This window comes from Condylura cristata, unplaced genomic scaffold, assembly GCF_000260355.1.
Source record: "Condylura cristata isolate star-nosed mole 26May11 unplaced genomic scaffold, ConCri1.0 scaffold00013, whole genome shotgun sequence".
Lineage (NCBI taxonomy): Eukaryota > Metazoa > Chordata > Mammalia > Eulipotyphla > Talpidae > Condylura > Condylura cristata.
In genome coordinates, this window is record NW_004567114.1 from 10517895 (window position 1) to 10533340 (window position 15446).

General features: G+C 47.8%; 1 protein-coding gene across 1 annotated transcript in view; it reads left to right on the forward strand.

Moving 5' to 3' along the window:
• Positions 1–15446, forward strand: part of PTPN21 (protein tyrosine phosphatase, non-receptor type 21) — a 57247-nt gene that overhangs the window by 29113 nt on the left and 12688 nt on the right. The window contains exons 8-11 of the mRNA XM_004681641.2: positions 1531–1618; positions 2291–2370; positions 10781–10841; positions 11727–11811. Coding sequence (XP_004681698.1) covers positions 1531–1618; positions 2291–2370; positions 10781–10841; positions 11727–11811 — 314 coding nt within the window. The remainder of the gene's footprint in view (positions 1–1530; positions 1619–2290; positions 2371–10780; positions 10842–11726; positions 11812–15446) is intronic.

The following is a 15446-nucleotide window of genomic DNA, read 5'->3' on the forward strand; positions in this document are numbered from 1 at the left end:
AAAATATACCCCCAACACCCTCAACCCCTACTAATCAAGATTTCTACCATCCCTATGTTTCTAGTTTTTTCTTTGTAAGACTTTTTTCTCCAGGTTGATACATCTCCTCTTATTACATTCTTTGCTTTACTGTCTTTGGGCCACGGTGATTGGGGAGTGTCCTTGGAGAATGTGCACACCTTGGGGCGAAACCCCATGTTTCTGTCTGTGCGTTGGGCCAGCAGCTCCCCTCTGGCAGGCGTTCTCATGCCCCAGATGACTCCTGCTGTCTCACCTTGCTGAGTTGGGGGGGCACGAGGCAGAAGATGGAGCTGGACTGTACCCAAAGGCCTGTGCTCTGACAGCCAAGGCCCGGTGTGGAGACGGGAGCCATTACACCTGCTTCCTGCGTCTCACTGGAGAGGAATTGTTTTAACTTGCTTTTTTAATTTGATGCTAATAATTGTTGACTTTTACAATTGAACAGTGAATCATCAGAAACTAATTTTATTTATATTTTAATATAATTTCAGTTAAATTAATCTAATGTGGGACACAGGAAGAAAATGTTTTTTTTCTTCTGGACCTATTTTTCCCTCTTATAAAGCTATAGTAAACAAACTATGTAATAAATATAATAAAATACTGTGTGTGATGACATAGTAATGCATACACTCTCAGTATGGTGAAGTACAGCTAGAGAGTACAAGGTCTAAGTGCTGGTGAACTCAACCTGCGTAGTTCTCTCTTTGGGTTCCGAGCATTTGCCCTTCATTTTCACCCTGGGCTTTGGTCCCTATTTTTTTTTTTTTAAGATTTATTTATTTATGCATACAGAGCTGGGGTACAGGCCAGAGGGGCAGGGGCGGTGAGAGAATTCACCAGACACAGAGTGGGGAGCAGAACAGGCAGATGGATGAAGTACACTGCTGAGGGGAGCAGCGGGCGGGTCAGGAGAGATCTGCTGCGCCATGTGGTCACCTCTGGGGCAGGCGGGGATCGAACTTACGCTGAAGAGGCCTTAGCTTCTCAGTGCTGCGCTTTAACCCGCTGCGCCACCAGGGAGGGTCCTGGTCCCTATTTTATTAATTTAATTAACTGATTACTTTTGTCCACTCTGTGCCTTGTTTGACCTGAAAAACACAGTGTTACTTGTTTGCTTCTGTCTCTGCCACCGTCCAGCGGTGGTGCTTCATTGAGGGAAGCCAGTGTCTGACTGACCTTAGCCCGCTTAGGGCCTGACACCTGCCAACACTGATAGCGGGAGTCCTACACTGTGTGTTGAATGACCAAAGGCCCATGGACAATCAGCTACGCTAGGGCCTTTGTGCAAAACCAGTGGGTGAGGGTGAGAGCCACATTCTCCCGCACTCCCGTGGCTCTCACTCAGTGCGTGTGCTTGTCACTTCAGCTGGAAAATGCCCATTAGCTCATTGAGACACCATTTTTATTTTCAAAAACGATTAACAAATAATGCCAGTGGGAAAACGACACGTGCAGCCCCTGTGTGAAGGGAGCCCTCACGCCGACCGTCCCTCCTGCTCTTCACAGGTGGCACGACATCGCCAACATGTCCCACAACAAGTGCTTTCTCGCACTGGAGCTGGCCAGTAAGGAAGAGACCATCCAGTTCCAAACCGTGAGTAGACGCTGGGAACCTGTGTGCAAGCTTTTCTCCCCACTGAGCCTTCCAGGGTGTGCGTGTGTGAGTGGGGGGGGGGGGCATGCGAGCCGCACTAGTTCACAGCTTGGAGGATGGAAAATTTTATGATTTTTACATCATTTTGCACAATAGCGCTTGGCCAATAGTGGTTGCTCAGTAAATAATTTCAAATGAATGAATGAGTCCTTGGGTAAATATTTTGTATGGTCTCGATGACCTCTCCGGGGCTGGGGGGTGGAGGGGGTGGGAGGTGGAGTCAGCATTGGGTTCCTTAATTTCATGAAGGCGCAACTGGCTCTGTGGATTATTTCAGTTACTTTTTTTGCTCTTGACAAAGGCAATACTGAGTTATTGAGTTAACTGTCTTACTTGAAAATATCTGCGTTTTGGTCCGTAATAGAAGTTGTTTGTAAATTTTTTGAATTTTTGTCATTTGGAAGCTTTGAGAATCATATTTATTTTATCTTTACAACTTGAATCCCAAATACAGCACTTGTCTGATGGGCTCAGTCTTAGAAAGCTGAAGCATCACAGAGCATTATTCTCTCTGACATAATTTATGAGTCCATTGTGTCTCCTCAAAATAAGCATTGAAAGTGTTGAGTTGTAGGTGTGCTTCACTCGTTTTGTGCACTTTTCGTTTGCTAGGAGGACATGGAAACGGCAAAATACGTATGGAGACTCTGTGTGGCACGACACAAGTTTTACAGACTGAATCAGTGTAGCCTGTAAGTACCTCCTGCTCATGGAAACTGTAGAAAGTGATGGGTTTAGCAGTTTTCCTCTTGAGCTTCAGGTCACCTGGAAAGGTAAATGTTGTGAAAACAATCATAATGACACTTTCGTACTAATCTCTGCTTTTGTTGCACGTTAAAATGACATTTCTTAGTCTTTTCCATGTAAGCTTGAATCAGCCTCTAGTAACTGTAGGTATGTCTCTAATATATATATATTTTTAAGATTTATTTATGCTTACAGAACTGGGGTACAGGCCAGAGGTGTGGGGGTGGAGGGTGAGAGGATTCACCAGGCATAGAGCAGGGAGCAGAACAGGCAGGTTGAGTGAAATCCACTGCTGAGGGGAGCAGCCAGTGAGACAGGAGAGGTCTGCCACACCTTGTGGGTCACCTCCCTGTCGGGGGATTGAACTTGTGTTGCAGTGGCTTTGGATACCTTCATAGTGCTTTAACCCATTGTGCCACCAGGGAGGGCTCTCTAAGATGTCTTTCAGCTAATTGCTAGAGTTATTCTGATTCTTGAAAGTTAAAAAGAGAATGCCCCTTAAATTATTATTATTATTATTATTATTATTATTGTTGTTGTTGTTGTTGTTGTTGTTGTTATTATTTTAAAGATTTACTTATTTATGCATCTAATGACTGGGGTAGAGGCCAGAGGTGCGGGGGTGAGACGCTTCACCAGAGATAGTGAGGACCAGAATGAGCAGATTCACTGAAATACACTGCTGAGGGGAGCAGCGGGGGAGACAGATGTCTTCTGTGCCATGTGGGTCAGCTCCCTGGCCAGGGATCAAACTCATGCTGCCATGGCTGTGGAGAGCCTCATAGTGCTGCACTTTAACCCCTTATGCCACCAGGGAGGGTCCATTAGGTTTTTAGTCAGTGCCCTGGTTGGCATTTCTGAATAAAGATTGCTCAGTTTTTCAAGTCACTTGAAGCTTTTATTCCTCATTTCACAATGTACATTTTATACAAATATGCTGTGATATTTCATATTTGAAATGCTTTCCTCTTCTCCCGTGCCTGCTAACTCTCCTTGGAAACAGATTTCTTGAAAGAAGTCATCCAGACTTTCTTCCCTCCTTCCTTCCACTGGCCCCGCCTCCCCCAGTGAGAGTGACCTGTGTGGCCGTTCTTATACTGGACAGCTCAGTGGCAGTTAACCATGCCCTGCCCCTTCGGTCCTGCACCCTGCTCCTCCCTGGCTACCCAGACACTGTCCTACCCTGCTTCCCCCTGCTAGGCTGTTTGGTCTCAGTCACCTTTACTGGCTAATCCTCTTCCGCAGCTACACTCCTGCTCTGTGGCGGGCCTGGCTTAGACTTAAGAATAGCGTGTGTGCCCTGCAGGTGCCTCAGGCTTGAGTTCCAGTCCTGTTTCATCCCCACTCCTCCTGTCTCCTGACATCTCCTCTAGGGTACCTAAGGGGCGTCTTTCATTGGATGTGTGTAAAACCAAACTCTTGATTTTCTGTCCCTCTTTCCCCAAATCCGCTTCCCCTCTTCTCGCATTAGCAGTACACTGTCTTCAGCCGACTGTCCAGACCCGGGCCTCAGAGTCCCACTTGATTCCTGTTTCTCTTTTGTGCCACGTCCAATGCAGTCAGCTCTGCCTTTAAGATATCTGAGATGATCATTTTTACCACTGCCTCAGCTAACAGCCTAGCGGCAGCTGCCAGAGGTCCTCATTTGCAGAAGCCAGTTATTAAGAGTCCCAACTTGGGGGCCTGGATGTTCTGGAAGCCCTTAGGAGAAGGGTTCTTAACCCAGCACCTGGATTGGGGAATGTTTTGCAGCAAAATGACATCTAAAGCAAGACTGGGTTTCACTCCCTCCTCACAACTGAGCTTTAATCTGTCCCCTGTCTGGCCCATTGCAGGCCCCCCCTCTGGTCTCACCTACCCCACCTTACCTGTTCCCAGCCTGGCCTCAGGGTGACCAGAATATGTAGCCCTCAGAGTCCCAGTGCAGCGCCGGAGGGATTAGGGGCAGCCTCTGACTCAGGCCCTCAGTCCATCCGGTGCCGGTGCTCCTCAGCGCTCCGTCCTCCCCTGGAAAGCCCCCTCCCCTTCTCTGCCGGTTGTCATTCCCTAAGGGCCAGTTTAGATGCGGCCGCCAGGGTCCCATCACACATTTAGTTGCGTATCCTCTGTACACTCGAAGCTCTGGCCTTTTCCTACCCCCTTTCATAACTGTGCTTCTACTTGGTAATTGCTTATTCTGTGTTCAGCAGTATGCAGAGAGCTTAGATCTACTTAGGGATGTCACTGTCCAAGTGTGTGGAGACTCCAGGAAGTGGGGTGTTGTGCCCCTGCCAGATGGCTGGTGCTCTCAGCCACTGCAAAGGCCGGTTAGAGCAGCGGGCCTGCTCCCTGGTGTGGATCTCATTTGCCTGTGTTACATGATGGAGCTCGGCAAGGCAGGGCCCCCCTCCAGCTGCCTGGGGTGTGTGTGGAACTGAAGTCTTCTCTGCTTGCCAGAACCTCTCTGGAGCTCTGGTAGAGGTGTATATGAAGGTGAGCCCCCTGCTGGCCGGAGTGAGTGGTGCTGCTGGTCCAGAGTAATTGCTCTCTGGGCTGGTCTGGTTACCTACGTGTGTGTACTGGGACATAACCTTAAGTTCAAATCTTCCATAAGTTTAAGAACACTTATAGTACTGAGCCATTTTACCTTAGTTCAATCCTAGGGAGAATCAATTGGTTTGCGTAAACCCTAAGCCAGTCACCATACTGGTTGGTGATGAATGTCTTTAGTTCAGAGATATTTTTTGGCACTGTCAAAGATTTGAAAGTTCAGAGGGAAAAGAAATAGCAAATCCAGTCTTAAAGATTTAATTTTTTTATTCTGGCTGTTTATTACCAAATATAAATAAACCCCATTAACATGGTCTTTAGTATTCATATATTATTTACATCTGTATAAGGAAAATATGCATGCTTGTTAAAAGGAAATAATTATGCTTAAGGAGATATTTTCTATATTTTACTTATGGTCTGTTTTAATCTATATGTTGTAGATTATGAAAGATCCTTTCTGTGAATGATTCTTACGTACTTACCCATTCATTCTGTGGTAAATAAATTTGTTTCATGTGAACACTTATTCACCAGATAAATTCTTAGCTGTCAGTATTTTGATGGGTAATAAAACTAAAAGTAACCTTTAAGTTTTATATTTATTTATTTTAAAGCTCTCAACTGTTGAGTCATACTTAATATTACAGTGATTTTAAAGTATTGGGAGGCCAGTTCTCATGGTCCAGATGGGTAGGCACAAGCATTTCTTAAACTGCAGGCCTGGGGCTGGACGGTGAGTTCTGGTTCAGGCCGAGCTGCCGCTGGCTCAGGAGATGGATTCTCTGAGCAGAGACGGGGGGTTTTACCCCTGGAGCATCCCCTTCCCTGCCCCTCAGCCCCAGTATGAGACACAGTGGTGTTTGCATGGCCTTCTGTGAGTCACGTGGCCCTGACCCAGATGCCTGTGGATCTGAATTTATACAATGACATGACCCATCCATCCCTTCCCCCCCCCCCTTAATCTCGCCCCCTCCCCCAGGTCTTTAGGTGGCAGTCATTTTTTTATGTTGCTGGATGTTAGATGCCACAAATACTAGATAGATAACAAAATTATTTCCTTTTAAATTTATCAAATGGGGATGATGGGGCCTTTATGAAACATTCCTTTAGGGTTGAATTTTAGGAATTAAGTGAGGGAAAAAAGGAAATGTTCAACTTGTCAAAAAGTTTCTTTCAGTTTCCTCTCCCCAACCCAAGCCCTGATCATTATCCTATAATTAGCCTCCACCATTTTTATGAAAAGAGACTGGGAGAGACAAGGAATGAGGGCTCTTGAGGTGGGAGCCTTTCTCTCCTCTCTCGTGTGGGGATGAGAAACACACAGTCCCCCCAGCCCTAAATTGCAGAGTCAAGCTCTGGATCTGAACAGGCTTGATCTCTAGCAGGTGTGTGCTAAGCACAAGCTTCCTGCAGGTTAGGGCCATCAGTTAATGTCCACTTCTGTCTGGAGACTTGTGTGGTCTGGACACTGATGGAGCTGGCCCAGCCTGGGAGGCGATGAGCCTGTCCTATCTTCTAGGCCCAGTTTTGAAGAGACTTAGGCCTGGAAGGAGGTAGAGTAAACCCTAGTAGTCCATTAGAGGAAAGTCACTGAAACCAGCATTTTCTAGGCATTTCCACCATCCAACATATGTCTTCTTCATCCAAATCTTGTTTCCTTTGCTAGCCATTGATACATAAGAAAGGAGGCTCACAAAGCAAAATTAAATCCACTCTTCGAAAAACGTACTCAGCTGTGAATGTTCAGTAATAAACATTGACACTCGGTGCCCACTCACTATACCATTCATCTGCTCAACACTGGGGCGTTAGTGCCCTGTGTGCCTGGCACGGTGACACCATGGCATGCTGCTTCCATGGCGCTTGCAAATTATGTGGGGTCAGGGGTTGGGGAGGGGATCAGACAAGTAGTCAATTAGGAACCTGAGCTCAGGAACCAGACCTGCCTGGTTCAAATGCCAGTTCTGCTACTTATCTCCCATGTGACCAGGAGCAATTTACTTAATCTAAGTATCACTTTCTTCATCTGTAAAATCAGGATAATTACCAGCTTCTTTAATGGGGTGGGTGCTTGGATTCCGTGAGGTGACCACATACAGCCCCCTGAGCACTGTTTCATTCGGTAGCATCGCTTTTATTTTGTCTTTCCAGTGTTCAAATTCCAGGTTTTTTCCCCTCTAAAAAATTCTTGAGCTGTCTTATTCTTAGCAGTACCCATTGGCATAGTCATGGCCCCTGATTTCTGGAAAATACAACTAACACGCACACCCTTGTCGCCAGTGTGTGCCGCGGGGATCTCTCATCTCACAGTGAATTATGTTAAGAGATCTGAGAGGTGGTCTGAAGACTGGCCTGGGGCTTGGCCTGCCTACAGAGGGGTCTGGCAGGTGGAGACCACTGTGGTGGGCGTTTAGCAGGACGCGGCCCTGGCGTGATGCGGTGTGCATCACGCTGCCAAGTGGAGCTGGCTGTGGGCGTTGTTGAGGCTCAGGTCTTTGCAGTTGCTGCTTGACACACTCTAGTTTTATTTTTGCTGCAGGCTGGGCAACTCTGGGCATGTTGTTGGAGGACTCTCAGCAGCCCTTTCTCCCCATTCCTGAATTTTGAGTTTACAGTGCTTTAATAGTATAGTCCATTCAGACAGTGAGTCTCTGATGGTCTAAATATAAACTTCAAAGGACCCAGCTGGCCTACTGCTGGCCTGGCAATGGAGCATAAGCAAAGGCAGAGTCAAAAATGGCATCTGCCCTATTCTCGACACTGATTTTAAGGTATATAGTAACATGTAGGATTATGAAAAAGGAAAAAGCCCAGATGCCCCATCCTGGCTGGATTCACTAAGGAGGCCCCAGCGACCTGAGTGCTGACCCTTTGATTCAGGGATTTTTGCAACCGAATAGAATTAACCCCCATTTTATTGTCAATGACTAACAGATCCTGGCAGAATGGAACAGCTCTTGGCAAAGAGACATCTAATCTTCTCAACAACTTTAATTTATTCCAATGAGGATGAAATAAAATGATTGAAACATTTAATTTAAAAAGTTAACTTTGGCCCCTCCCTGGTGGCACAGTGGGTTAGAGCACAACACTAAGAAGCTAAAGCCACTTCAGCATGAGTACAATCCCCAGCCTCAGAGGCGACCCACATGGCACTGCAGACCTCTCCTTATCCACTGCTGCTCCCCTCAGCAGTGTACTTAATCAGTCGGCCTGTTCTCCTTCCTACTCTGTCTCTGGTGAGTCCTCTCACCCCCTGCATCTCTGGCTTGTACCCCAGCTCTGTATGCATAAATAAACAAATCTTTTTTTTTTTTTAAGATTTATTTATTTATTCATACAGAACTGGAGTATAGGCCAGAGATGCAGAGGGTGAGAGGATTCACCAGTGACAGAGTGGGGAGCAGAACAGGCAGATCGACGAAGTACACTGCTGAGGGGAGCAGCGGGCAGGTCAGGAGAGGTCTGCTGCGCCATGTGGTCATCACCGGGGCAGGCGGGGATCGAACTCATGCAGAAGTGACTTAAGCTTCTTAGTGCTGTACTTTAACCCGCTGCGCCACCAGGGAGGGCCCTAAATAAACAAATCTTTAAAAAATAAATAAAAAGTAAAAAGTTAACTTATAAAAGCAATTGTGGTTGTTTGATGTTAAGTTCCTAAGAAGTATGGTTTTCTGTCAAAGGTCTTGTGAAAATAAACTAGTATTCAGGATTTGCAAATAAAGGAATAGTTGTTAGAGTGCTAAGAGGAATGCTAATTTATGAGATGTGAGACTTGATAGTTATGGTAGATTTTCTGATTAACTGGATCATGTGTTCACTTTGTGATTATGGATTTTATAGTAATTAGTTCTTAGAAGATTGTAACCAAAGGTCAAAAACATTTTTAAAATAGATTTTTAAATTTGTATTTATTTTTGCACAGAAGAACTGGTTTCTAGGCTAGAGCTGTCAGGGTTGAGAAGATTCACCAGAGACAGAGTGTGGAGCAGAACAGGCAGATCAACTGAAAGACACTGCTGAGTGGAGCAGCGGGTGGGTCAGGAGAGGTCCACCATGCCCTGTGGGTCAGCTCCCTGGCCTGGATCGAACTCCAGCAGCAGTGGCTGTGGATGGCTTCATAGTACTGCACTTTAACCCTGGTACTAGCAAGGGCCCATTCCTAGCTGCGTGCACGCTGCTGTGATTCCTGTATAGCTCTCTTCCACCCCGCCCTGTGCCTGTGTGCCCAAGGTGTACCTTTGCAGTGGTGGAGCTAGGATTTAACCCCTAGGCCAGGGAGCACCAGGTCACAAAACATTTTTGTAGCCAGTGTTTAGGTTCACATACTCATGAACCTGGAGCAGATGTTGGAAGGTACTTGAAAGGAGCGCTCTGGGGCCTCCCTGGTGGTGCAGGGGTTACGACTCAGCACTACCAAGCTCTCTGCAGCCACTGCAGCACAAGTTCCATCCCCAGGCAGAGAGCTGATTACTGGCGCAGCAGGCTTCTCTTGTCTCCCCCCTGCTCCCCTCAGCAGTGTACTTCAGTAGACCCATCTGCTCTGCTCCCTACTCTATCTCTGGTGAATCCTCTCACCCCGACACCTGGCCTATCCCCCAGTTCTTATATGCACAAATAAATTGAGTAACTCTTTTAAAATCAGAGTGCTCTGCACAACTACATAAGTTATCACAAAACCAAGAGTCCCTGTTTGCATGAAGCTGACTATACACAAGAACCAAGAAAATCTTACTGTTTAAAATGCATTATAATTAAAAACAGATTTTTCAGCTTCTTGTTCCTCTTTAGCCTACTGTTTTATTCAGTAACAGAACTTGCTCTGAATCATAATGTCATTCTTTAATATTCTCACTGTTTCCCAAAAAATATATTTAAAACGGACTACAGAGCATCTCAAGAAAAAAGTAAATGGGTTTCTTAGTAATATTCTTATTTCTTCATTATGTTTGTACTCTGTGACTGATAAGTACAGACTCTTATGTTACCAAAGTTGGAAAGCTTGTTTCTTCATTGTGTCTGTAGTCTAGCTACCTAAAGGCAGGTCCCCTTGCTTCAGGCTTCTGGGCTATCACTTGATGGCCCCCTTCACACTGTCTGTGGAGGTGATCAGTGCTAGCCCACGCTCTCTGGGGAGATGGCCTTTGCACTGAGTCCTTATTTTTTTTTTAACACATCCTTTGATATATATTTAAAAAATTTTTATTTACGCATAGAAGAACTGGGGTACAGGCCAGAGGTGTGGGAAGTGAGAGGATTCCCCAGAGGCAGAGTGGGTAGCAGAACAGGTGGATCTACTAAAAGACACTAAGCAGAGCAGCAGGAGAGACTGGAGAGGTTGCTGCGCCATGTGGATCACTCCCTGGCCGGAGAGTGAACTGGCTGCATCCCCAGTAGTGTGACAGCACAGAGCCAACCCCTGTGCCGCCAGGGAGGCCCCTGCACTGAGTCTTGCTCCCCAGGATGCATTCTGGGTGGTCCCGCTGTGCCTCTGCCCTGTGCTGAGGTCACTCCAGAGGCTGTACCATGATGAACCAGGGACAGAAAGTCCCGCTGCCCCGTGCTAGTTTGGGGTTGGTGTGCCCGCAGGTATGTGGTCTGAGGGGTCTGGCAGCCAGAAAGGGCCGGGCCCCGAGGGAGGCAGGCAGCCTCCTTCTTATCTCGAGTATGTGATCAGGTCAGTTTTTCTTTTTTTGTTTTACTTTTGAGGATTTATTACTTTACCTTCTTTATTTTGGCATAATCAGAAAGTGAGAGACAGAGCGAGGAGAGTCTAAACATATGCATATAATGTGCTTCTCCAAGACATGTCTTATTTCACAGGCAAACCCAGGCCGTCACGCTGAACTTGATCAGGAGAAGGTCTTCTTCAAGGATGTCTCTGGTGAGGGAAAATACATTCACTTTTTTTCTTTCGGTGATGCCATCTTTAATAAAATATACTTTTGGTAGTGTAAACTTAGTTTGAACTACAAAGTCTGCCGACATTTGGTTTTTAAAAAAAAATATTTATTTATGCCTATAAGTACTGGGGTACATGTTAAGGATACTGGCGTGGGGTTGGGGTGGCGGTAAGAGGCTTCACCAGAGACTGGGGAACAGAATAGGCAGATATACTAAAATACACTGCTGAGGGGAGCAGCAGGTGGGACAGGAGAGGCCTGCCGCGCCGTGTGCTTTAGCTCCCTGGCTGGCCGGGGATTGAACTCGGGCATGCTGCACTGGCTGGCAACATCTTGATAATGCTGTCTTTAATCCCCGTGCCACGAGGGAGGCTCTGACATTTGATATTTTAAATCAAAGGAATGGCAGTTGTCCCTAGTTCAATCCTAAAATTCATATTTATATATAATATCTATTATAGTAAGATCTTTTAAATATGACATACAATTGAATCTAAAAACTTGGGTGATGAGCCAAGAGTAACAAGAAGTTAAGAGCTATTTAAAATGTTAAGTGATTTAACTGGTAAGATTATAAGCCTCTTATATTCGAATGTTTATATAAGAATTCCCGAAATCTGTGTGTCTTCCTTGCCTTAACCTTTTGGGCACAGTTTGTTGCGCTTTCTGACAATGTTAGGTGCACGTGCATAGGTGGTGTCATCATTCTGGTGGAGTGCCAAGGGTAGAGACAGCGAGAACTTCAGGGCCTTCGTGGGCATTTCCACGTAAGACAAAACAGCTTTAGAGGTGTCTGAAGGGGAGATTGACTTTACGTTTCTTGCAGAGGCAAAGTGTAACTCCCTTTCCAACCTTTCTCTTCTCAGCCTAAACCGCAGCCCTATGTGATGCCTGCCCCGCCCCCACTGCACTACAATGGACATTACTCAGAGCCCTACACCTCCTCCCAAGGTAGCGCGCTCCCAAGATGGCCCACAGAATGAATGCAAATGGAGTAAATCTCTGGCTACTGGAGATTTTGGTGTCAGGACAGGTTTGACTAACTTAACATCCAACATTCATGGCATGATTGTAACTGGTGGGTTCACAGAAGAAGCTACCATTAGCTTCAGTTTCCTGGATGTGTAAGAGGCCAGATGAGGCCCATGGGGGCTCCTGCCACCGGGCTTCTGTGTCCTGTGTGACCTCACCTCCTCCCACCCTCTCAACACACGCAAGATGGCCCAGGCCCTGCCTGAGGCCTCCCACTGGAAAAGCTTAAAGCTTCTTCTTTTTTATTATTTTGTTGAACTTACTCATTTATATACATTAAGTATATATTTCTATACATTAAGTATATATTTGATTAGTATAAAGAATTGTACTTTATAGTCTTCAAAGCTGAACCTGACGTGTTCATTTAACAATTTGTGCTCTACCGTATCTGTGAGCCCATGAAGATTTATGCAGAGAATTCACCACATTTTAAGAAGCATCGACTCTAGCAATGGGGGGAAAAAGTACCCCATCAACTGTCATGGTGTGATGAGGAAGCGATTACTATGCTGTTCAAAAGAAAGACTCGTTCTGCAAGTGGGGAGAATGGAGAGGGCGTCGGAATCCTGAAAAATGGGTCGATGGTAACAGGTAGAGGGAGGCGGGAGCTTGGCTGGGACTGCGCCACTGCTCTTGGGACAATGAGTGCCCTGGCACAGAGCGAGGGAGGGCATTCTGGGCAGCCGGGGGGGGGGGGCTGTCGGACTCTCGTCGGGACTGGCGGGTGATTCCTAGCGGCATAGAGGTGGGTGGTGCGGGCCTTGTTGAGGTGAGAACTTCCTGGTGGAGGTAGACAGCAGGGGAGCAGTGCTCTGGGGTGTGGCTTCTGAGAGAGGCCACCTCGGGGTCTTTCTACCCTCTTCACCTCCCTCACCTGGCACTCCGCTAACGCCTGGTTCTGCCTCCAGCCCCTCTACTTCTGGGGAAAGTTCACCTCTCTACTTTTCTCCATTAAGGGTTCCTTGCTCCTCATTCCTCTTCGCTGCTTGACAAACGGCCGAACATTTTCCTTCTTTTTCTTCAAACTACATCTTGGCTTTCCCTTCCCTCTGCAGCCACCTCTGAACTATGCACGTTCGGCTTCTGTTGGCTGCGGTTTACTCCTGCCTCCCTGCCCGCCCCTGCCGCCCTCTCGAAGCCCCCGGAGCCGCCTCACCGCCTCAGCTTACACTCAGGCCCCTCTCCTTCCTGCCCCCGCCCGTTAGTGTGGCTGGCTCGCAGACATCTGTGGTCCCCTCGTCTCCTGCATGTATCCACACGGCCTCACCCACATCACGTTCAGCAAAGATGACTGTCAAGCCTGCGTTGCCCACCATCACCCTGTGCTGCCGGCCATGTTTTTATCTGAGAAGTTGCTGGAGCAGTTAAGGGAGCTCCTGCTTGGGACATCCCACCCCTGTACCTGGCACAGGGTCACACCCAGCCAACACCATCAATGCTTACACCTTGCTGAGGATAAAGCTAGATTTTGTCACGCTGCTGCACAGGCCTGACCTTTCCCCATGTTCCCAAGTTCATCTTTACAATGAAGTCACTTTTGGTTTCCATATTTGGCTTTTCTCTTTTGTCCTCATTATCCAGTCAGTCACAAAGCCTGTGGCCTCCAACTTCCTATTCTATCTTGTCCCTAGCCCCTTCTTCCTCTTCCTATCTCTGCTCCTGATTCAACTCAGCCCCCCTCAGACCCCCCCGCCAGTTTTTTGACATCTCACAAGCTATCAAATCACCAAATCAGATCATCTGCAGTCTCTTCTCTCCCCAATTCACCTGCACCCCCCACCTCCCCCACCCTCCCCCGGCTCACCTTATCACCTCATGGCTATTCCTCAGCCCATGGCCAGCACCATAGTCAACCCTGGTCATGCTTCCTGCTGTCCTTTTTCTCCCCTCGGGCTACCTGACAGTCCAGCCCAACTGAGCCTGCCTCGGGGTGCTGTCTCCGGCTTTGCCCGAGATGCCCTTGTCCACAGACCCATGTGCTTCCGGCCAGTCAGGAGAGGTTGTGCTGTGCCGTGGGAACGAGCACTTCGAGGTTCCTAGTGACGTATCAGTAGACGCCACTGGTAGCTCAGGTAATCTGTGCACCACACCCTGGCAGGAGGGCTCTGCTCCACATGAGCCTGGTGTGGGCTGGGGCCTCTTCCATCTGGAATGCTGGCCGTGCAGGGAGGAGGAAGGAGCTGGAAACCGCGCTCTTGGTCAGCTCGTTCTTGATGTTCCCAGTGCATCAGCTGTGCCTTCATTCCCAGAGAGGGAGACCTGGCTGCTGCTGAAGCTGGGCATCCAGCACAGGAGAGCCCCTTCCTTCCGTAAACGCTGTCTCCTTGAACTGTAACACTTCTTCTTGAGGGGCTGTGACTTCCTACATTCTGTGTCCTCTTTATTTGCCTGTCTTATAGTCCTCTTCACACTCTCTCCAAGGCCCCTGTTAGTTCTGGGCAGTCTTTACACATACAGCCCCACAGATGGCTTGTGGGCTGCAGACAGGAGCCTGGAGGGAGATCGTGGGCAGAGACTGTGCTAGTGCAGACAGGCGGATCTGTGCCAGCAGTGAGAAAGGGGGGCTCCAGAGACTGAGATCATGATCTCGCAGACCCAGGGGGGCCTGGGGCCAAGGGGTCATTGTGTATCCACAGGGAGAAGACAGAGATGTGTGTGGGTGCTATTTCTTTATTGTGGTGGGTGTGCCCCCAGATAAAGTCCACACTAGACTGGTGTATTCACCTGAATAACTATTACTTGCTTAAACACATCAGTGATGGCTTTCAATCTCAAAATCTGCTTTTTGGAGGCAACTGTTCTCTGAAGGACTTGACCACTGCTTTCCTTTGAAGTGTTAGAAATCACCCTCATTAGTGACAGCGTTTCAGGTTAACTGCAGATTGAGAGAAGAAACTTGTCTCCTCCCAGCACTGTATAGGCACCCCCCCCCCAACCCCCAGCCCCTGTGGGTGAGATTAGCCCTGACTCTGCCAGCTGCGGACGCCTTTCTCACTGCCGGGAGGGGCCCATGCCCAGGCGGGTATGGCTGGCTTAGGATGGTTCTGCTTGACTTCTGGGCCCTGGCCAGGTGTGCAGCCATGGATGACATTGTTGTACCTGAAGAAACTCAGGACCTGCTGTCCTTCTGTCTCATTCTGTTCAAACAACCTACACTTCATTGAAGTCCATTCTGGAACTAAGTCAGCATCAGCAAGGCCACTCCCTACCCATGAGGAGAAAGCAGAGGGGGCCCCAGTGCCTCAGTATCTCTGCCTCCAGTTTCCCCGACTTCCAGGTCTAGATCTGGCTACTGTTTATCGGGGTCCGAATCCTGATGCCCTCCTCAGCATGGGCAGAGCCGCCCCTTCTGAAGGTGCGGAAGCCGAGGCTTGAGGTGCAGTCCTGGGTCACTCAGACACAGTGTGGGGAATGCCTGGCTGCGGGTTTTCACCAGCTTCACTGAAATTGTCATCAACACTCAGGGCCTATCACTGTATAGCTGGAGCAATTGATCCCATTTAATACATTTTTTAAAAAGTCTCATTTTACAGTGCATTTTAAATGTCTCC